Source organism: Saccostrea cucullata, unplaced genomic scaffold (genome assembly GCF_032062105.1).
Source record: "Saccostrea cucullata isolate Sc308-1 unplaced genomic scaffold, CSIRO_AGI_Scuc_v1 ctg72, whole genome shotgun sequence".
Taxonomy (NCBI): Eukaryota; Metazoa; Mollusca; class Bivalvia; order Ostreida; family Ostreidae; genus Saccostrea; species Saccostrea cuccullata.
The window spans coordinates 354,020-378,434 of NW_026918900.1; the positions used below are offsets into that span (position 1 = coordinate 354,020).

Below are 24,415 nucleotides of genomic sequence, written 5' to 3' on the forward strand. Positions count from 1 at the left end.
ACTTTCACAGAATCTTTATTACATACTGCCATTGTGTATCTCCTATTTTACTTTTTGATCCGATACATATTTTTGGTTTACCTCAGCAAAACATTGACACTGCCATTTATCATATTCATTAGGAGGTGGGGGGTATCATTTAGTGAGCTCATTGCTCACAGTACCTCTAGTTTAATTTAGACTATTTTACTGTTGATTGTTTTTTTTTATTTTTATTAAAACGTTTAAAAAAAATTATTTATTATCTGAATATTTATTTTTTCTTTCTTTAAACAGTGTCTTTTTGAAATGCATGCACTAAACATGAAATAAAGACAGAAAAAATTTATTATTTGGTGTCATAATTTTCATAAACGAAAACAAGAGGCATATGTATAGAATAAGAATTTGACATTTTATACAAGTTTGGTGCCTGAGAAAATTTAATGATTACAATTGTTTCACTTTAAGACAATGATGTTTCTAGTACCATAGGAATGCAGTAGGAAACAGGACACTTAATCAAATGTGTTTAGTTTATAAATTATATAACAACATTTTATAGAATGTGACGTTTAAGACAGATTCTCTGTAAGACCATTATTCCGTTCCTTTTCTACACATCCATTGGATCACGTTTATCAAACTGGTCCTGAACACTACCCGCCATCGGGGCATGATTGTCATCCTCATTAACTTTCGTTTTTTGAGCATCAGAGGTACCCTCTCCAATATTAGCCATTTTTTCAAACGCCGCATCCTCACCATTAGTTGTATTCTGAACATTTAGAATGTTCTCATCAGTTCTCATTAGTTTGATATCAGAGTCGAAATTTTCAGAGAAGAGTAATCCTTTTTCATTATTAATTTCCGGCATGCTGTAAAGAAATATAAGGACATTTTAAGCATCCGCTGCTTTAAAACTGCCATGTTTTAAAAATTCATTATATACATTTACAGTGCATTTACAATTTGATTGTATCCCTTTACAAAATTGGTTTATTTATCATATTGTGTCTGCTAAAATTATATGTCATTGTTAATAATAATAACAAATTATTGAACGTCACTAAGTGGCAACATACGACAAACTGTTTTACAAACTTTTGATTCATTGAAGGAGGATAAGATAAGATGTTCTAGTGTTTAAGGATTATGGACAGAAGTGAGCAATTTGATGGTTATTTGAGCTGTCAAAATATTTTTGTATTAATACAAATATCTTTATTTACAATTTGCGTCTGACTCGTTCATTTGGTGAAATATGATTATGATAATAAGCATTTCTAAGATATATTCTAACGAAAAAAGTCTACAGGGTCCTGTATAGCTAGGTTATTATTCTTGATAAAAACGGAGAAGTTTGGGTTTTTCTTATTAAGAGTTATCATATTTAAATAGGATCCATAATAGCAGTCCTAGACATAAACTTTTCATTTTAAAATGCGATATTATAAAAATATTTCAACAAAATACGACAACGGAGACATACAAATAAAAAATAATCTGACCTTGTTTCTAATTTGTTTTTTTCTTTAGTCGATGATGGTACCATGTCTGTCACATCAATAAAATATATTGGCATCTTGTTTTTTTTTTCAAATAAATAAGTCGAGACATTTAAAGTATTCACTAATTCCACAGAATCTAAATCTTAATACTTAAGCCAAAAACCAACAAACAATTTCATATACATGTACTTTTTACCTTTATTCTCGAGAGATCCCAGCTTGTCTTCTTCTATTTCAAAGTTGTTTCTTTTTTTATTGGTGTTTAAAAATGTTGACAACAAAGGTTTTTCTTCGATTTCGTTCTCCATTCCTTCCAGATTACATGCATCATCTATAACATTATTTTCATTTGTTTTTCTCTGGCATGCTCTCAGATACTCGAGTTGTTTTCTATATCTGTTTTCAAAACATCCTTTCTGCAAAATGATCATGTGATAATTTTTATAATTTTCAAAAGTTAATTTAGACATTTGTTTCACCCTTTGATAAGTCCTGTCAATAATCATTTTTTTTTCTTTTTACATTTTATTTTCGTAATTTGTAAAACGTTTAATTCTTTTTGAAGCTTTATATATATTGATTACCTGGAAATATATGAATTAAAAATATATTTTCTTTCTTATTTGATATTAAGTTGGTAAATACATTCGTATCAAAATTATCCACAATCAACCTTCTTTAGTACTAGGACAACAACCACGAGAATTCCCAATGAACTAACAATGGATAGGATAATGGCCAACACAGGAACTTCCTTCTTCATCGGTGTACTGGGAAGAAATTTCGTTACAACTTTCACCTACAATTGAACTCTAGAGCATTTTCCTTCCGTCAAATTTTCAACTATTTAATTTTCAACACTGTCGTTAATGTTTTGATCATAAGATATAGCTCTATTCATCATACATCTATATTACATGTAATATATGTGAACACATAAACTTAATCTAAAAACTTTAGAAAAAAGGGATGTTTACCGCTATATAGCATCTGGTCCCACATTTGCTATTATCATTAGTTGTTCTGCTCTGACTTCGTTTTCTTTCAATGGATTTTTGATCTTTATAACTGTTCCTTATATTTATGTATCATTAACATTTAGACAAGACATAATGCAAATTCAGGAATGTTCATGAAAACCGATTTTTTTTGCAAAAATAATAATGGTTTGTTGTTCGTAAATACAATCTAGAGTTGAGTCGTATTTTCCTACCATTTGGTATCATTTGTTTGGTCATTGTTTCATGCTTAATTTCACAACAGAGTAGGCTGTATGCCTGTTCAATACACAAGGCTCATGGTGGGTTAACAGGTCAAAAAGAGATGTTTACTGATTCTTCCCACGTGATCCCATTTCTATTGATTCCTGGAGTTCATGTTTTTTCTCCATACTGAATTTTTTAGATTGATTATTCGTTACCTTCATAATATTAAATGTATATGAGAGGGTTGTTCTAAAATATGTTGTTACACAAATGCTACATTTATCTCTTCAAAACTTTTTCTTTAAAAAGTAACTCAGACATACCATTCCGTTTCCTTGACCTTTTAAGTCTACCCCTGGGTTCTCCGTGTCCGGAATAAATGTTGTTGCTATTGGGACAAATGGTTTATTGTCACTTGCCTGAGCCTTTAGAAATAATAAAACACAATTTTTCATCGATGCTGACCGAGGAAAGTTTTTCAACTGCAAATGTACTTTTGGCAATAAAACAAAATCAATTCGCTTTAATTATTAAAGAGATCTTATTTCAATTTTTTTAACTCATTAATTGTTGTACTTTATAATAAGCTTACAATAAAAATTATCTCTTTCTTGTTAGTATTGGAATTGATTTTGCAAGACACGTTGAATGCATAATATTCAGCAAAAGTGATTTATTCTTTTTTCTGTATACGAATGCAGCATTATTTCTTATATTAAAATCAAAGAAAGACATTTAGAGTTATATGTACGTCTGTAATTATAGTAATATCACAAAGATCAACATGATCAAGCAGGTAAATGTGTTTTTGAAATATTCGTCCTTGTACGTTTCATCGAGCTGAAGAATTTTGTGCAAGTGACTTGTAAAGCAGTGTTTAAATATTGAAAAACAACTTTGTTTTCAAGAGAAATGAAAGAGATAATATTTCATTATGTCAAATATATTAAGAGCAATTTCACAGAATGGTCTTAACGTACTCACATTGATGATTTCATACAGATTCTGCTCAACATCGTAGGAAATGGTCACCGATATAAAACTATCATACATAAAGGTTCCAATATCACACTTGACTCTACTACATTCTTCGTTCTTTTCACAATCCTAATACAAAAACAGTAAAACAATTTTTTTTCTAGAATTTCCTCAATATATTCCCGACATACATGTAATTACCTTCATAAGGTGAAAGAAATTGATAAAAACAAAATGTGAAGAGAATACACAGTAAAACACGCTTACACAAAAGCAAAAAGGGATAAATACGTATTTTTTAGTGCAAAACTTTGTTTAAAACTACATGACTTATTTCTGAGTATATTATTTATTATTATATCATATCCGATGTCATCGTATTTTATTGTATATTCGATATTTTCTTACAAAATTGCCAGCAGGCTCTGAGTTCTTCGTTTTGTTTATGGGAATAGTGAAAGCTCTGTAGGTCAGATTTGTGTCGCCCTCTGGTTCCAGAAGAACATTCTGGCATCGTATCAAAGTATCGTTATTGGCTAAGGAAACATTCAAAAGCTAAGAGAAAAAAAAATAAAATGCATTTAAATATTTGCCTGTTAAAAATGTATTTAGGCTGGAGAAGAAGATTTTTAAAGCCATTAGATTTTTAACAAATTTCTGAGCTTAAAATGCAGCGCTAACTTCCAATCAGCTGTTAAGTGTACATGTATAAATGTATTCGAAGTGCATTAAAAACAATGTTTCTACATGCACAAACAAGTATATTAATTATTAGTCATAATTTTGCCAATTAAGGACATAGAGGCAATGCTTATCACAGTTACATGCACTGCTGAATTAAGTTTACAAAGTAATACGATCTTCATAATTATTATTTTGTTTTTCTATGGTGGCATATTCTTAAAGCTTATTAATACCATCTTTGTCGAAATGTCATAAAGATTTTAATCTCGGTAATTTGTATTCGACAACTTACAATTTTCGACGGTCTAACTAGTGTGGACTGAGGATATTCAATGTTAAAGGTCAATACGTCCATCAGGTGGCTAGGCCCGGTATTCACGATCTGTATACTGTGAATTACTTCTACAGAAGGACTTTCTGGGGTTATTTTCGTAATATAAACTTCAGGGACGGGTGATCTAAAATAAACATCTGAATATTAACTTGGTAAAATATACGAGTCACTTAAGTTTCAAAATTTTACTGTGTAAACTGTACAAGTGTAGATAGAACGTAATTTGTGTAATATGTAATTAACAAAAATAGTATGTAACAAGTCTAGACCACCCTGTCATCAATTATACAACATCTTTCTTGTGAGGTATTTTATGTAAGCTAGTCCTGTTTTGTATTTTGATAGCATGTTTGGGTTTTAAAAGTTTTGTTTGTCGAGGGGGTCGTTTGAACTTGTTTGCGTAAACAAATCAATTTACAAGCAAACCCTACTTGACTAAATATCCATTCCATACAAAAATGCTTTGTGAATTATATTTGAAAAATATATATTCCATTTGCATGCGTATATGCATTTGTATCTTCATGTGAATGTGTTATATGGGACAGCTTGTACTGTGAGATTAAAAGAAAGGAACTGCACTTAACTGGAAGTTGCATTCATAGTGCGATTAACGCGATAATTCAGTGCAGGTACATAGTAAAAATCAGAGAAGATGAAAATATGAAAATGTATACTTACAGGTTATAAGTGACTGCCACCACTGTCAGTACTTTGATTATTTTATTATACAGCTTACTTTCCATACTGTTATCATTCCTTCTTGATTTCACCTCAACCTTCATCTCAAATTCGTTGATCACAGGCAACAGACTTCTACTATCAAGTGTTATTCTGAAACTGAACATTTCGTCTTTCTTCAATTGTTCTTTTTCCAGAATACACTGCAATGAGCCAACAGCAGGAGAACATGTCACAGGGAACTCCTGACTGGTGTTTCCTGTGTCGGCTAATGTCAGATTAGAATGATATGTAATACTGATCACTGTCTCATAAGATGATTCTCCTTCGTTGTTGATGGCGATGTCTGCTGTGTATTCTGCTTGTGGTCCTGTTACAATGCTATCCAATGACGTGACTGAAATCTGAATATCTGGTTGACAAACGTTATCTTCTCCACATCCAGTCCTTTCCAATTCATACTGAAAACAAGATATTTGTTTCAACATATTGTCTTTTCAGATGTAACATTAAATTGCCCGGAGTAAAGAAAATGACTTTGGTATAATCAGATTCTTGAGGATTGACCCTTTACGAAGCATTACAAGATCGTAAAAACTATTCTGTAAATCATTTCTTTTACGCAAAATTTTCCTGGGTTTAAATCATGAATTGACTTTTCGCCTTCCAATTTCTCCCTTCATTCAAACCCTTTTGACACCCCACTCCTTTCTTTATATATAAGCACACAGTACTGAATTTCAATTCATCAGGATGTTTCCAAAAGAATTTTTTAGTGCCTAATCTTGAAAATATAATTTGAAACACCTGATATCAGTTTTCATGCATTATACAAAATACACATACATATATAAGAACGTTCGTTTTGAAGCACATGCAATTTCAGAGCAGTTGATCACTTACCGAGTATTTTCGAGTCTTTGCAAGTGGGTCGTCGTTATTTGGATCAAACTTGTTGACGACTGGACAGCTAACAGTACACTGTGTATTACCAGTAGTGGAAACATTGAACTCTACCTCAAACTCTACCGGAACAAACAAACCCCTCATGTTTGTCTATGTAAGAAAGTAAAGATTAGAATTATAAATGATTTACGTAAATAATGTTATTACTGCTTTAGAAATCAACATTACATGTAGGGCCATCTTTAAAATAAAATGTTTGTTTGCCCTCATCTGACCGACTGACTAAAGTGGAGCGACTCAAATCTTTATTAACCTCAAGGAAGCGATTTTAACTGTAGGCATGTCAACGAATATTCGAATATTCATTCGATGAGTTCATATAATATAAGTATAGGATTCAAATATTCGGTTTGTACATATATTTAAGTATACAGACATTAAATAGAGAGAAAAATCTGGCAAGTTTTATTTGAAATTGAATCAAGTTCGTAGCGTTGACTGGAAATAAGATTTGATTTTTTTTAATTAAAAGACCATCATGATGGATTACTCCAAAACTGTGAAGAGTGGAACTATTAGAATAAATTATTCTTTGATCATTTAACTAGTGGTATAACAGTGCCAGTTAGTGCTTACAATCAGTTTGTATTGTTGTAAGGACACTGTTTTACAGAAAACACGTGGATTCCTTGTTTATGTGTATATCGTTAAAAATAATTATCAGGAAATTAATTAGATAAAAATAATTGATAATATTTTTCGTTAGAAGATAATTGTTTAGTGTGGTATAAATTTGTAGGAGTAATTAGTGTAGACTTTGGTAAGACAACCAATTAATCTGGAAAATAGTAAAGAATCTTTTGAAGTTTCAAAAACAAATTTTCATAACATTTTGGATCTATAGTCTTCATATATTCTGTAAATTTTAAAAAATATAATAACTTTGCATTTACAAAACTCTGCATGAAATTTTATTCCACAATAAGACATAACGCGTAAACTGGTTGATGGGAGAGATAAAATGTATATTTCATAATGCAAAATGTGTATTATTCTATCGAATATTCTAATACTGTTAATGTATTATATTTGGCGTGAACTATATTTGGCGGAAATTGATTTTTGAACAGGTTAGCGTAGATTTGATTTAGCTCATTTATTCATTTACGTATACATGAGTATATGTGCAAGACATTTAGCGTTGTACTTGAATCAGCAGACGTTTCTTTCCGCCAAAGGCGCTTAGAATACACAGCCAAATGTAATACGTTTACAGTATATTCGAATACTCCTCTAGAATATTCGAATATCAGTTATTGACATTTTTGACATCCCTAATTTTAACCTTTTTTCCCTATATTCTCTCATCCTGTAATTACGAATGCTGGTATCTTCTATATAAAAAATCATCACCTACCTAGTGACCATACTTTTTAACCTTGAGTCGGGAGAGGTCAAACACAAATTACTTTGAATATGGTATTGTGTTGTTGATTCATAGTCCAAATGTTATTAATTGTATGCATACATGAAATTCAATTGGGTGGAATAGTAAGTATTTTGCAAAAAGCTTCAGACAATCAAAGTAGAAGATGTATTCAGATGTATGCAAGTTCACTCATTTTCTTCTAGATTCTTCAAAATATCATATAAGTAGAGAAAATTCATATCCCCCCAAAAAAATCTTACCCAATCATCTTTGACAACAACAACAAAGGAAGGATCAACGCACTTGAATTCTGAGGATGCTTTGAATACCGTGATGCTTCCAGATATTTTATTGGAACACGTTTTTAATCGGTTAATACAGACTCGTCCTTGACTTGAGGAACTGGTATTTAGAAAGGTCGCATCAACAGTTACTTCATAGGTCACCACTAAAAAGGAAAGGTTGTGCCAACTGTAACTTCACAGACTACAGATGCAATGTTTCGACACATATATTAGTTATTTCATGAATTAGATCACAACTACATGTAAAGGTTGCGTCAACAGTTGCTACATACAAATGTAGTTCACCACTAAAAATATAACGCTATGTCAAGATCACTTCATTGGTACATGTGACCACTAAAAAGAAAGGTTGTGTCAAAAGTTATTTCATAAGTCACTTCTAAACTGAAAGGTTCTGTAGATAATTACTTCATAAATTACCGCTAAAAAATTATCTCAACAGCTTTTTAACAAGTCGCCTCATTAAAGATGTTGTGTCTAGATATATATATATATATACTTAATAGGTCGCCGTTTGAATAACAAACATTTTGTTTGTTCATTTGTTCTTTGTTTTGACACTGTTTGGGTCTGAAATACGCATTCTGTTTACTGTACATTTTTGCGTACCTCATTGAATAATATTCTGAACTTAAGATTCTATGATGTTTTTTGCTATATGCGTTTGTTTCTATTACGCAATGTGTTTAATTGTATTGGTATTGTCAATTATACTATGTGTTGACATATGTTGTTTGCTTTGTCATTTATTTATTAATAAATGACCATTCAAATTGCAACACTGCGTTTTCATTTGTGTCAAACAAAGCACCGCCATATCAGGTATCCATAAAATATTTTACATGCTTTCAAACATAGTTGATATGAAATAAACATGTGCATAAAGTTTTTAAATGCATAAGCACGTTCACCATATTGTCGATGTGTTATGATCTTGAGCTTATTTCTTTGCATAAACATTAAATAATGGAATAAAGAAGACAATATAAAGTTGTCTCTAAAACTGTTTACAAGTCAACCTTCACGAAATCATTACTTAAACGTTACTGTTTAAAAGTGACTTACAGACATCAGTCGGAATATTAGCGCCCTCGTATTCGAAACAGACATTGAATGTAAACTCCGTTGTGTTGTACCCAATGATAGGCATCGTCCCTCCTGAGGAAGGCACAAGATTCGTCGTCCTGGTTTCAACTTTCATCGTAATTGGACGATTTGTGTAGAGAACAAATACCATATCTGATCCATACGCACCAATCGCCACGTCTAAAAATGACACAAAATGCTAGAAATTAAGCCTTATATTTTCTTTTTATTATGAAGATTTCATTTGATATATTAAACAGAATACCACTGTTCTGTGATTCTTTAAAGTTACATAATGAGTCAAAATCTAGATAGGTTTATTCTTTTAAATATCTCTATCTTATAATTACAGAGAAAGATTTATGAAAATTATGAGTATATAGCGAATTTATTTTTAGCTCACACTTGTAAACAACATTCAATTGGAGCATGCAAAGGTGAGAAATATATTCTAACAAGTTTTTAAGAATATGTTTTGACAACTTTTTAAAAAGATTGTATCAAAATTCATGGTAACCATGGAAACTTATTCAACTTTTCTGCGCATGCGTTCAATAGGGAGGAAGAAGTAATTAAAGCAATATTTTCCTTACTGAAATTATTTTTACTTATATTTTTCTCCATTAGAATTTAAGTTCTGAAACCTGTAATTTTCAGAAACCTAATACTTTCAGGAATTGAACAAAATTTACAAGGATGATTCAGATATCAACATTCCAACGGCTCTCCCTTCTTTCTCAATGGTCATTTTGCCAATGTTTTGTGCTTCTTAGTGGAACCAGTTTTTAAAGTTTGATAATGATCTCAAAAAGATGCTAATTACACAAAACACGTGCTGCAAAGTTGAGACGTATTGTTTTTAAGCTTCGTCACGGAACATTATTTAGAAGACTCATTTGTTGTAACGATTTGAAAATGCAGTGTATCATACCATTCTGTAAAGTAGTTCTTTAAAAAATACATTTATTAGAGTGAACACTTAGAAGTTTTGTTAAGTGTACATTGCCCCAAACAAAGTTGTATCGATCTATCCACCATAGAAATCATGAAACAAAATCAAATTAAAACAGCAGTACTAATAAATATCCACAAATAAACATAGCCAGAGTTTATGAAATTACAAGAAAATATTCTTTATTATATATGTAAAAAAAAATCAAATATGTAACAATTCTCTTACTTTTACCTACAAAAAATACCGTCTCAAATATTTTCATATGCAGTATAACAATGTTTCAAGGAATATAAATGTAAAATAGTAAGTAAGATAATTACAAATACCTCGATGTTTATCGTTGTTGAAATCTATAGAATGTTGCGAAATTGAGCTACCAAATGTAGACAGTGTTGTACCAGAAGGAGCCACATTTGCTGCAGTAATTGTCTGTGTCAAGTAAAATCCTCTCCTGTACCCCATATACACATACATCGCTCCCTGTCCGTCATTCTCAAAAGGTGCCCCAATAACTACGTCTAAATACCAAAATTATACGATAAAAGTACATAAAACAATACAAAAGAAGAGCAGATCGAACACAGACCTACAATCCATCAGAGGTGAGATCGGGTGCCATGGAGGACAAACCAATCCCCTGCCGACCGGTCACATTCACGTTTTCTCCTTGTCATGATCGGGAAATAACGAAAAAATTCCGTCGATAATTCAGTGTGTATATAATGGCCTAACATGTTTATAATTACGTGTAGTAGGAAGCAATAAACGATAACCTATTCCTAATTCAGTAACATGTATGATGTAGATCAAGAGATCCAGATTTTTGAAAGCCTTTTATAATTCTGATTATGTAATAAGTTGAGTTGTATTATGACTATTATATTCAATTTTTTATACACATTAATATTTCTCATTTATCTCTTTAAAAAACCATTGAAGTTTACCAGTCTTTAATAACACTAAAGATATCAAGCAAGCAAATTTCTTGAGCAGTGTTTCTTCTATTAATGAAAAAGATAATAATGTTCATATCACTAACGCTAGTTCACATAATTTTATTGTTGATTAATTGATATATTTTCAGATAGATCATCGTTCGTTATTTTAGCTTTTAACTTTTTTTAAATTTCAATATTGCAACTATGATCACCATTACAAAAACAAAATGTTACCGTTGTAATCATCGTTGTTTAGATCATCAACGTTAGCCATTGCATAGCCAAACCTGCCTCTTCTAGATCTGGATCCATCTAAAGTTTGTATTCTTTTCAATGTGTTCTACAAAATCAAAGGATTTTCCCCCATCTTTTTCGATTGAAATGCTTCCAAATGTTACTATATCTATAAATGTCATTCATTATGTTATCTGTATTATTTGGCACGGAATTCTCTCTGTAGTATTCTGATTTGCAATAGGTTAATTATCAGTTTATTACAACGTACTGAGAGAGCATTCCTTAGAATTAATGTTTACAAATTCTATATTGTAAATTCAGGTTAGGTCATCTTCAAAATAATTTTTGCTTGCCCTCTCCCGACTAAGAGTAATAATATTGGGTCGGTAGGAAGGCGGCAAATTTCAACATAACTTTTGACAGAACAGAAATATTCGGGAATTAATTAAGGGAAACATATATTCAATACAGGAATTAAGATAGTTTTTCTCCAAGGCCTGGAGGTTAAAAAATGTTTCGAGTCTGGTCACATTTAGTCAGTCGGTCGTGATCGGAAGAGGGCAACTGAACAAATTTCAAATATGACCTATTACTGTAAACGTATTACATTTGGCTGTGTATTCTTTTTAGCGCTTTTGGCGGAAAGCAAATTCCTCTAATTCAAGTACAACGCTAAATGTCTTGTACATACACAAATAAAGAATAATTTAATAAGATACGCTAAATCAAATTTCCGCTAACTAGTTCAAAATTCAATATCCGCCAAATATCGTACACGCTAAATATAATACATTTACAGTATATCCACACTAGATATTTGTATTGTAGTTTGTATAATTTTGAATAACAACTCTGACACTTACATTTGATTGGGTTTTCCTGTAAACGTACACCTGGCCTTGATTTTCATTCACGTTGTAGTTATTAGAATACGTCTGCATTTCACTATACAACGGGGCTCCGACAAGGAGTTGGTCTGTGAGCAAACCTATTCCCGGCACAACGCACAACACAGATCCAAAATAGCTACCAGGCTAAACATAATATAATGAAGTCTTTTTTCAGTTATCAGTTTTGCATTTTCCCATTTTTCTTTTTCAAAAACATTATATATGCTAAGAAGAATGAAAGACTTCAGAAGTCTTGTTAAGGAGGCTGGGGGGTCAACAAATTAACCACCAGATTTAACTTATTTTTTAAGATACGGTATCTTAAGCTGTCAACTATCATTTGCAAAGAAAAAATGAATACATTTTAGCTTTAAAATTTGATCATTTTTGTATATCTTTATATGGAGCTCGTCTTTTAAAGGAGATCGAAATAGTCTGAAAATGGCTGCCACCCCAGCCTCTTTAATCTGAGTCAATCAGAATTACTAAGTCTTTTAAAATAGGCCAATGATTATTGATTTTTTTTAAACTGCATGGACTGTGATTTCTTTTAAGGTAGGATTCTTCTCACATTTCTTGTATTTAAAAATAAATGAAACTTTCACAGAATCAAGAGGACAATATCACTAAGTTATGGTATCAGTGAGATTAAATTTGACCGTTTAATATTAGAGGCAAGGTCAGGTCAAGGTCATTACCTTTTTCCTGGACATTAAGAATAAAAAAAATACTGTGTCCAATCAAGCAATTCCTACTCGTAATTCAAAAGTCTGAATGTTTTTCTTTTTGCATAAAAAGATAATACCGTATAGGGCCTATAAGATGATATTACCAAATTGACATGGATAATTTAAATAAAATGGATATTTGCTAATCCGAATTTCCTCTACTTTTCTTAAATTTTTAGGATTTATTAGTTATTTTTTCATGCTTCCTATATTTAAATTTTTCCAATTTTCACATATAGTAAAGTTGTCACATAAAGGTACAAAATGATACAAAAACTAAAAGTTTTGATCGTTTACTAAGAGAGAAATAACACTTTTTATGGATTTTTGGCTCAAATTTGTACTTAGATTTGAAGCATTTAAAAGCCAACATAGTTTTAGTTTGTGTGAAAAATCTTATTTATTTGATATATTTTGAAACTTTAGTCCTTTATTATTAATTTAACTTACATTTGAAAATTTCGTCTAGTCTTTGATTGCGTAAAAATTATAACTAAATTCAATGTTCTATAATAATTTTGAGAGGCAGAAAAGAAGATATTTTCATACGCCACCATTCCGCCAAAAATATAGTCCCTGCCAGTTTTCAAACGCAGTTTACCATTTCTATTTAAAGTTGTATAATTGTGATGAGGAAAGAAAAATATCGTCTTTTAAATCTCTTACATCTTAATATATAAGACATATCAACAAATGTAATTTGCATATTCCATCTAGCCAGAAACCAGAGAAGAATCCTACCTTAAGCGCCTTTGGCAGAAGCTAATTCAAATACATTAAACGTCTTGCACACATAAACATTAAGAACACTATGACACATTAGTCTTTTTGATAGTATAATCTGAAAAAAAAAAATGTTTAATACCTCAATTCCAACCAAAGTCTCCTTGACAACATTCTCTAAATCTGTGATAAGTACCTGAAGTAAAGAAAAAAATTTAATCGGTCTATGTATTCCAAGTACATGATCAATACTTATGGCTTTGGGTCCCGTTTAACAAATGAACTTAATTCCTTTTTAAAAAGATTAAAATAATTTTCAAATAAATTTAATAAGAAAGTTGTGAGCAGAATAAAATTTTGATCTTAGTCGTATGTTCCTTTGTAAAACGGACCCCTGATTAACAGGGGATAGTTATTCCTTTTAGGTACCTGATCCTTCCTCAAGAATGCTCGGGAATATAATTATTCAATGCCGTGTTCAAAAATAGAATAATTGTTTTATTTTTTAAAGCGACTTCGTATGGTTATTTTTACCCTTTCTACTCAATCACATTTCATTATACTCTAAACATCCTGTATAAAACTGAATGCAGTTTATTATGAAAAATGCATTTAACTAGCATTGACATCAAAGAAAATAGGCTCTATTACTTTATTTATGTTGCTGTAGTATGCTTTAATTTCAAAATGTCAGAAAATATATATATGATGATTTGAACACATTGTTATATCGCCCGCTTGAAAAGTGGGAGGCTATATATAGTAATCGGTATGTCCGTCCGTCCGTCTGTCTGTTACGCTTTGGGGTACACATCTCTTATCCGCAACTCCTCTCATACCACTGAAGGAAATTTAATGAAACTTTCACAGAATCTTTATTACATATTGCCATTGTGCACCTCCTATTTTACTTTTTGATCTGACATATATTTATTATCTTTTACCCCTGACTTATGCTTGTGTGATTCTGGGTTTTCTTTAAGCAAAATTATTTTCTCATTATGTTAATGAACCAGTATGTGAATTAATAGAACAGTGATCAATTCAAACATTATATTAACAACACTGTCCTGTTGCAAATTCTGAATTAATCGAGCGGCAGTTTATAAAAAGAAAAACAATATTAGTATGACAATTCAATCCAAAACAGGACAAAAGATAGACCGTCGAAAAAATCATAGGTTGGATCTATATATCTTGATAAGGAGTATTTATAGATATAAAATAAATATCTAAAATTGATATCTGAACCTTGCCAGATCCCCCGTCCCGCGGGCCACCAATGGCAAAATAGTATTGTCCATCTCCATAAAATCTGCCAACATTCATATCATAACCTGAAAAAAGAACATAACTGCTTTTCCTCGCCTATATGACGGGATATATCGATACATCCCGTCATACTGTAGATCACTTAATTTTCGCGACACCTTATTTTCGCGAGATAGTCATTGACTCTTTATTAGCGAGATAAAATTTTCACGAATTGTGGTCATTGCTCTATGTAATATTAAGGAATTCTATTTTACGCGAGAATGAATTTTTCGCGAGCATACCGTCTCGCGTAATTACGCGAAAATAAAGTTCTCGCGAATAAAAAGTGATTTACAGTATTCTTTTTATAGGCAACCCAAAATTCTTTCGGAGGAATTCTTTCAATTGTTGTTATGAATTTTTTTGAATTTTTTTGTCTGTCAATGGACGTCTTCACTTTACAGAATGGCATTTGCAGATTACGTGTTGCTCACGGTATTGATATATAAGTATCTCTACAGATCTTGATCAACCAGTCAAATACCATCATTTCACTTTCTTTTCCACGTCTGAACTTTCTAATCTAATTTCACGCCATGAGTAAGTATGTACAGAATCATCAAAACAGATCTTCAGTAAGGTTCCTTAGAAGTTATTCTATGAACCTAGTTTTCGAATCTGTACTCGATCAATTATATCTTCTTAGCAGAGATCTCTTATTTATATATATAAATTAAAACGTAGTTAAATTACCATGCCTGAAAGTGAATTTCCTTGCAAAGAAGAAGCTAAGGAAAAGCATGTCGTTCTGATGAAAAAAATGTTCTTATAAAAAATTCTTTTTGAATGTGAAATAAATAATACAGGCCTATTTTGTTTCGATGTGCCATCCTTTTGCTAACTTTTTAATATGATGTTTTGATTCTATTTTGTGGCCTATTTTGTGTTGATGTGCCATCTTTTTGCTAACTTTTTCATATGAAGTTTTCATTGTCTTGTCTTACAGATACTTTTTTCTAGTCAGTTTGGGGGGATCAGACATTATCATATTTTACGTAACTGCTAATCAAAGCTTGTGAATCTGATCCGCTTCTTGTTTGTTAAATTGTTCACATTTATACCGTCATTTTAATAAATGACATTATTCATCTTGAAAGTGTTTTATTTGACTTTTACAAAATTAGCAAAAACAACCTGCGGTGAGCTTGCATATAAGCATAAGAATACATAAATACATTTATTGCGATAATGCATATGTTGCATTAATTATTGAATAACCCTTGTACATATTTTTCTTCTTACCATACATTTGCCCTTGTCTAGCTGGTGTGGTGTTCACAGCCTTTACTGAGTAGCCAGTATTAGCTTCCACACGAAGAATGCCACCTATTGCCAAAAAAAAAAAAAAAAAAAAAATGAGAAAATCCTCGTACTGCGAACAGTTATTTTCTTTCCATATCATGTTTCCCTTTCACGTTTGCAATCAATTTTGCCCCGTTTTAAAATAGTCCAGTTTAAGTTGCTGTTTAAAAAAATTATACTTTGTTATTTATTTTTTCCCCTGCCAGTAGGAGGAAAGGGAAAATAAATAAATAAAATGGAGTGTGATAAATTCACTGTGCATATGATGGTATTTCTTTACGAAAACACTTGATATGCGTATATCCAATATCAAAATATGATAATGATATTTTAAAAGACATGAATTAAAATATTGACTGAACCTTTTTCTTAGAAATGTAATCGATTATGCTAATAGTGGAACATTGTCAGATTTATATCTTAGGGGAGAACCATTGCTCTTTGGTACTTCTACTTGGTGGAAATTACAAGGAACTAAGCTTAAAACTCTACAACTCTTAACCATGCGACTTTATTCTTGCAGTTTTAAAAAATACGGAGAATTTATAAATATTTTTACTGTTACAACATTCATTTATTAAAATTATGCCATTTAAACAGTTCTTTTGATGATTTTGCTTATGTTGTTAAATAAGAGAGAATTTTTTGTTAACAAATACTTCCGTTAACCTTTGTCTGATATCTTTTTAAAAAGTCGCTACCTTTACTATTATAAATTTTTAATCATTGATTATTTTAATACTATATACAGCAGGAATTATTGTGAGGTATGTCCATTGCACGATGTTTTTTCGATATTGTCGACATCGCTGTAAAAATACCAGTCCTCCTAATATCTTAACATATTCAACATGACAATAATACCTTCGTTTGTCTCTCTACATATTAAATTGTTTAACAACATAACGTCAACATCTTGTTCACACTGCCTTCCCCTTTTCTGTTGTTTACATCGTTTACATCGTCGACATCGCAATGTTGGAGTCGACATCGTGTCAACATTGCCCTTCTTATTTTTCTTTTATATATCGTTCACATCGTCGACATTGCAATGTTGGATGATATCGCGTCGACATCGAGTCTACATTGCCCTTCTTATTTTTCTTGTTTACATCGTTCACATCTAGTCGACATCGTGTCAACATTGCTTGTATTGACCAGTTTACATCGTTGACATCGTCGACAATGCAACGTTGGTCGATATCGAGTCGACGTCGTGTCAACATTACCCTTCTCATTTTTCTTGTTTACATCGTTCACATCGTGGACATCGCAATGTTGGTCGATATCGAGTCGACGTCGTGTCAACAGTGCCTTCTTTTTATCTTGTTGACATCGTTCACATCGTCGACATCGCAATGTTGGTCGATATCGGGTTGACGTCATGTCAACATTGCCCTTCTCATTTTTTTTTTGTTTACATCGTTCACATCGTCGACATCACAATGTTGGTCAATATCGAGTCGACGTCGTGTTGACATTGCCCTTCTCATTTTTCTTGTTTACATCGTTCACATCGTCGAAATCACAATGTTGGTCGATATCGAATCGACATCGTGTCAACAGTGCCTTCTTTTTATCATGTTGTCATCGTTCACATCGTCGACATCGCAATGTTGGTCGATTTCGGTTCGACGTCGTGTCAACATTGCCCTTCTCATTTTTCTTGTTTACATCGTTCACATCGTCGATGTCGCAATGTTGATCGATATCGAGTTGACATCGTGTCAACATTGCCCTTTTTCTAAATCTTGTTTACATTGTTCACATCGTCGACATCGCTATGTTGGTCGGTAATTGAGTTGATGTTGTATGAACATTGCATTCCTATCTTTTTTGTTTATATACTTAGCATCTGTGTTGGCCTATATCGAGTCGTCATCTTGTCAAAATTAAGTTTCCTTTTTTGTTATTTTATTTTGGTAAAATCATTGACAATGCATTAAACGCATAAAATCAAGTAGAGTTCATATTGATAAGGCAATATATTCTGTTTACTTTTTGCACATCATCACCATAGCAATCTTTCACTCTTATGAGTCCACAAGTGGAATCAAGTATGAAGCATGTCTCTTACATTCTGAAAATGAACTAAAAAATGATTTCCAACCTTGGAAACAGTGTTTGTCATCTGTACAGTACATGCAAAATAGTTTTAACATTAATTACATTGCGTTGTCAATATACCTGGTACAGTGTAGAAATAAAAGCAATGTAGACAATGTAAACGCAATGTCGTATCAACATTGTTTACGTTGCGATGTCGACGATGTCGTCATGTAGATATAATAACAATGTAGACAATGTAAACGCGATATCGTATCAACTTTGTTTACATTGCGATGTCGACGGCGGCGATGTCATCATTTAGAAATAATAACAATGTAGACGATGTAAACGCGATATCGTATCATCATTGTTTACATCGCGACGATATCGTAATGTAGAAACAATGACAATGTAAACGATGTAAACACAATATCGTATCAACATTGTTTACATTGCGATGACGACGATATCGTCATGTAGAAACAATAACAATGTCGACGCTGTAAACGCGATATCGTATCAACATTGTTTACATTGCGATGTCGACGTTGACGATGTTTTTATGTAGAAACAATAACAATGTAGATGATGTATTCACGATATCGTATCAACATTGTTTACATTGCGATGTCGACAATATCGAATTGATTAAGGGAACTGGACATGAATGATTATTGTAGTTCTTTAAATCTGATCCTTTCAAAATGTGAGTACAGAAATTAAAATATAATACACACCTATATTTTTTCTTGTAGTTTTGCATAAATATTAGCAACATCTTTTAGAACTATAATATTTACGATTTTCTTGCTCAGTTTGCAGAAGGGATGCAGAAGCAATCTTTTTCAGATTTAATTTCAATGAATACAAAAACAGAATGGTATGAACTATTTACCTGCAAGTTCATTCAAACCTGGAGATCCCAGAAAAACCTTCAATGAAAAAATCATTGCCTTTGAAATTATAGCATCAAGATAGTGTTTTACTACAATTATTAAGCAAAAAATTTTTTTAAAAATATTATTGAAAAAAAAATCTCTTTCATCTGTAAATACAGTTCTACTTGCATCAGTTTTATAGTATTTAATGGAAATTCCTGATGATGAGACTCCATATTTTATGGTCTTGTTTATCGCAGACTCATCAGCAACTGGGAACTGGTCGTCGCGATCGGAACTGTGCAGTCCCCGTAAGATTTTGGGATCAACAAGCCCGGACCTATCTCCTTCTAACCATCCAAATGGCACCTCATAACACAATCCATTCATCGCACTTACATTGTTATCAGAGCTGATCCTCATCCATCGCGGGCCACAGAACTAATGAAAATGTGGAATAAATGCATATCAATTATTTGTCAGATAAAATTAATCGCTTATCAAATTATTCTGCCAAAAATACATGTAATATGTTTGAAATTCACAGCAAAAGAGGTTCTAGTAACCTGCCAAAATGATGTTTCCTAGGTTGAAGCGCCTTGCAATTTTAATGTAACTACATTGTAAGTGGTTGCAATTCTTTTCTTTCTATAAGAATAGTAGAAGCGTCATCGTGATCGACTTCCTGTCTAGCAAATATAACTTGTCATTCGGCCGTACTTTTGTTTCAAACAATTGTTAGCATTTGTTTTTATGTTTTTGTAATAAGTTTGACAACGGATTGTTCCGTCTACAAGATCAATTCATAAGCTTCATGGCGGGAGTGCTAGGTCTAGAGAGCATGTTTACTCCTTTGAAGCACCTGATCCCAATCCCTAGATTTCATACTCTGTTCCATCACTGTTCGTTCTTTTTCACCCTTTTCCCATTTAAATAGACAAAATTATTAAGTATTAAGCATTTCCTTTAAAAATGAAGGAAATGGATTTTTTAAAAAATAAGAGTTGAATCGAATAAGAAATTACTACAACGAACACTGGCACATTTGTCTTATATTTGATATTTTACTGAAAAATTGTAAATGTTAACCTGGCAAAAAATTATTACAACAGTGATGAGTTTATTATCTTCAATCGCCATCTTCTCTTACATCTGAAGCTTTATACACTTATTACCTATGTATACGGTTTAAGTCTCCAAATGCATTCCATACCCATGAACATGTTCTACATTAGAAAAATTTCTGAATGAAGGCAAGTTATGAACAAAAAAGTTAATGATACAAGGATATCGACAATTTGTTTCAATCATTTCGCAAGTTCTAAGGTCGATGAAATGACCTTGTCACCAAATACAACTATCATTACGGTGTATTCTGACTGGCATTTTCAAAATTATTGTGAGGCCATTATTCCCACATTGAATTGTCTATATTTTCCGTATCAAGAAGCACAGGACGGGTTTTATCGGTCATAACATGCTTGTTCCTTTATGGCAGTAATTCAACCTCTGTTGTTCTAGAGGTCAGTGTTTGCTCTCCCCCTTTCAGTATAATTGTTTATGAACTGTTGAGCTTGTTTACTGTTCATGTTCTCCGTATTTCATTCATGAAAGATGTACACTGTAGAATCATTATTGTTCATGAGGAAAAAGGTTTGTGGATTTCGTGGGTCACCCTTACTCACGAATTTACATCCACACGAACGTTTATTTTGCTAACATATTGATTTATTGAACCATCATATTTACGATTAACCTACGAAATTGCGTCTCAATGAAGAGGTCAAATTTTCCTTACTAAAGAACCCCCACGAATTAAAATGATTCACAGTATATTACAAAATTTTAAGAAAACATGGATTCATTTACTTATCTTTTGCACCACGCAGCGTAAGTTCTACATGGAACATATGGAGATAACGAGATAATTCAAGATCAATAGTCCATAAAACAATACAAATTAGAAGCAGAGCAAACACGGACCAGGTTGGATCAGGTGCCAATGAGAAGTGAGCATCCCCAGCTGACCGGTCACACCCGCCGTTTGCTGTGCTCCTTGTCATGTACGGGAAATAAATCTGTCGTCAATTCGGTGTTGAAATAATGGACAATAAGTATGAAAAACGTCAGTCAGCATTTGACTCGAAGATAAATTGTATTTTCTGACAAGGTCATTGTATCGACCATAGAACTTACGAAAGATGACTTTAAACCAGACTGCTAATAATCTTGTTTCATCAACTTGTTTGTCAATAATTTACCTCGTTTTATAAATTGTTTATACGTAGAGCATGCTCTTGCGTATCGAATCAACTGAGATATATAAACTCCCAATACAGGTGATGAAGGTAAGTTTTTGCATAAGTAAGGGAAGTTGACGATGGAAAAGTTAAAGTCATCACGTTTATCATACAGCTTGTTTGTTAGACTACCATTAACGTCTCTTTCAAGTAAAATATCCAAATATGAAACAGGTGTGTCATACTCTTTTATCTCTCACTATGATATATCGTATCGACACAAGAATGGAAATTATCATTGTTAATTGACAATACGCACAATTTTGCTTGATATGAATACAAAAATAGGCTGCTAATAACGGGGCGCAATTGGTACCCATGGGAATTCCAACAGATTGTTGGAAGACTTTATCTTCAACACAACATAGATATTATCAATAAGAATCTCAAGCATGTTTTTGAGGTCAACTTCAGAGTGCTGGGTGTACAATCAGAATATTTTTTAACAAAATAATTTTGCAAATGACCAATGAAAAGGTAAAAAAATTTACGACTTCCATTTTTATTGAAAAAGCAACTGTCAATGATATCGAAAAGCCTAGACTTTAATCAATCATGGGGAATGGTTGTGTATAAAGTTGAAAAGTTGTAAGTGTTAAGGTCCTTAAGGTAAAATTTTGTGATTGTAATAGTATAGAGACAATTTTCCGGTTGAAAAAGTAGAGGAAAATGGACTTCCTCTACAATACCGGTAGACCAACATTATATGTCATGAACCTCATAAAATATTTAGAGCTAAAAACATACTGTTCGGACTTACAGAAACTGCATTTGCTTCCAAACCAACATCCACAGACGCACCTAGCCACATCTCAGACCGGTCTTCCGTAAATCCCACTCCAGAATTTTCAACTGCATAGATATAAAGATAAGGCCTTCTTTAAAATTATTGTTAGGTTACCCTCTCCCGACCAACTGACAAAAGATGGCCCGACCCAATTTTTTTTTTTACATTCCATGACAAGATTTTTTTTTCTTTTTATTCCTCTTATCCCATCAACAAATATGACGAAATTTTTTGAGGGAAAAAAATCCTGCATACCAACCGACTAAATAATACATATACCCTGACTCGGGAGAGGAAAATCAAACATAAAGGTTGCCTAAAAAATTTCCGCTATTATTTTTTTTGCACAGATAAACACAGTAAGTCAAAGACAACTTGAATTGTTGATCCTTTAAAAAAGAGAGAAAAAAAGACGTCTGAGCGTTATTCAGCGCCTACCTTGCGGAACTAATACCGTTTTGCAGTCAGAGAGATTTTTAAATCCCGGACTACAAAAGTACAGTGCCCCTGTCGCCATGCCGAAGTCATCGTCCGTTGCTTTTGGTGATCCAATCAGCAACCTGTCCAAAATTTAATAATCAAAAATCATGCAGACCTATTTTTCTAAACATATTAAGCAGAATTTGTTAAAGTCTTATACGCGAAAAAAAAGAAGAAAACAGGTGTTTTGGCCTTCAACTCGATATTTAGATATATCGACACAACGTTTTGTCAATAAACTTTGGTTATTTCCATTCTTATGCCGAGATGATATTTCAAGTGAGCTTGAGAAAAAAGATACCGAGGAGTCTGACAGAATCTGTTTCATATTTGAATATTTTCTTGAAAAAGATGTTAATGGTAAATTTAACAGCCAAGCTTTACGATAAATGTGATGACTTTAACTTTTCAATCGTCATTCCCTTACTTATGCAACGATATCTTTATCTTCATCCCCTGTATACGGGGTTTATATCTCTCAGTTGATTCGATATGCAAGAGCCTGATCTACATATGTACAATTTATGAAATGAGGCACATTACTGACAAACAAGTTGATGAAAAAAAAATATCAGCAGTTTCGTTTAAAGTCATCATTTCTTAAGTTCTATGGTCGATACAATGTTCTTGTTAGCAAATACAATTTATCATTGAGTCAATCCTGAAGAATGTTTTTCATTTTAATTGTTAGGCCATTATTTTCACACTGAATTGTCGACGGATTTTTTTCGTTATTTTCCGATCATGATCATGACAAGAAGCACACTGCCGGTGTGACCGATCGGCAGGGGATGCCCACTCCTCCATGGCATCAGATCCTACCTATGGAGGTCCACGATTGTCCTGCTCCTATTAAATATTGTTAAATGGACTTTTGAGCCTGAATACATTTCGTTATCTCATATTTCATTGTCAAGTACGCTGCATAATGTAGCTCTCGAAAACGAGAATAGTTGAAAGATGTTTAAGATTTTTTAGATTATTCTTTTGCCATAATTGAACTAAGAATTAGGAGAAATTAAAAGAGTGTTGAGCACAACTTTTTGTGAGCAATAAATATACAGTATTTTGGCAGCGTATATTTAATTTCATGAATCCAGTTTCTTTTTTTTTCTAGAGAGCGAGCTTCTTTTACACTCTATAGCTCCACACAACGTATTATTCACGAAATAAAACATATTCATCAAATAATGTTTGCTTACGAATTTTCTTACTTACCAAACATTCTTACCCCTTGTGGCAAAATCTAGCGAATAACCAAACATGGAGCCCGGTTCTCCGGCCAGAATTTTAGCCTCTTTGATTCCAACATTGAACGCTGATATCACGGGGATAAATACAAATAACAGACATAAATCTTTCAACGACATGATGGTTTGTCTTATATCATAACAGGGTACAGCCTTTTTGATGTTGCAAACGTGTTAATCAAAGTAGCTTTTTCCTGAATGACGAGCAGCAATGGAAGTTGTGGTTAAGTTTCTTATATAAAATTGATAAAAGTAATAGGGAGCATTCTATCGAACAGCGGAAACATGCATTTAAGATTGTATCACCTTTTGAAGGAAGTAGACATCCTTATTTTGTTGAAGTGACTTAAGCCTTTTTATTGTAAGCATTAAAACATTGTGTTAAAATAACATATATACATGTATATATATTTTATAATTTGAGCTATTTTGTTCAGACAAGGAGTGGTTTTGCTTTTCTTTATTTCATAATTATGTCTAACGTTC

The 24,415-nt window shown here is 32.4% G+C and overlaps 1 protein-coding gene across 1 annotated transcript; it reads right to left on the minus strand.

The window, feature by feature from the left end:
* Window positions 1-314: 314 nt before the first annotated feature.
* LOC134275246 (integrin alpha-4-like) lies at window positions 315-24,125 on the minus strand. The gene is made up of 23 exons (XM_062757521.1): window positions 23,898-24,125; window positions 22,638-22,759; window positions 22,173-22,264; window positions 19,302-19,553; window positions 19,130-19,166; window positions 16,126-16,209; window positions 14,821-14,906; window positions 13,712-13,765; window positions 12,092-12,262; window positions 11,226-11,331; window positions 10,380-10,571; window positions 9,078-9,278; window positions 7,968-8,155; window positions 6,276-6,428; window positions 5,373-5,833; window positions 4,650-4,815; window positions 4,082-4,228; window positions 3,680-3,802; window positions 3,019-3,120; window positions 2,164-2,289; window positions 1,687-1,906; window positions 1,491-1,536; window positions 315-857 (listed from the first exon to the last, which is right to left on the minus strand). Exons 1-23 carry the CDS (start codon window positions 24,047-24,049, stop codon window positions 596-598), a joined length of 3,543 nt encoding a protein of 1,180 aa, XP_062613505.1. The 5' UTR covers window positions 24,050-24,125; the 3' UTR covers window positions 315-595.
* Window positions 24,126-24,415: the final 290 nt, after the last annotated feature.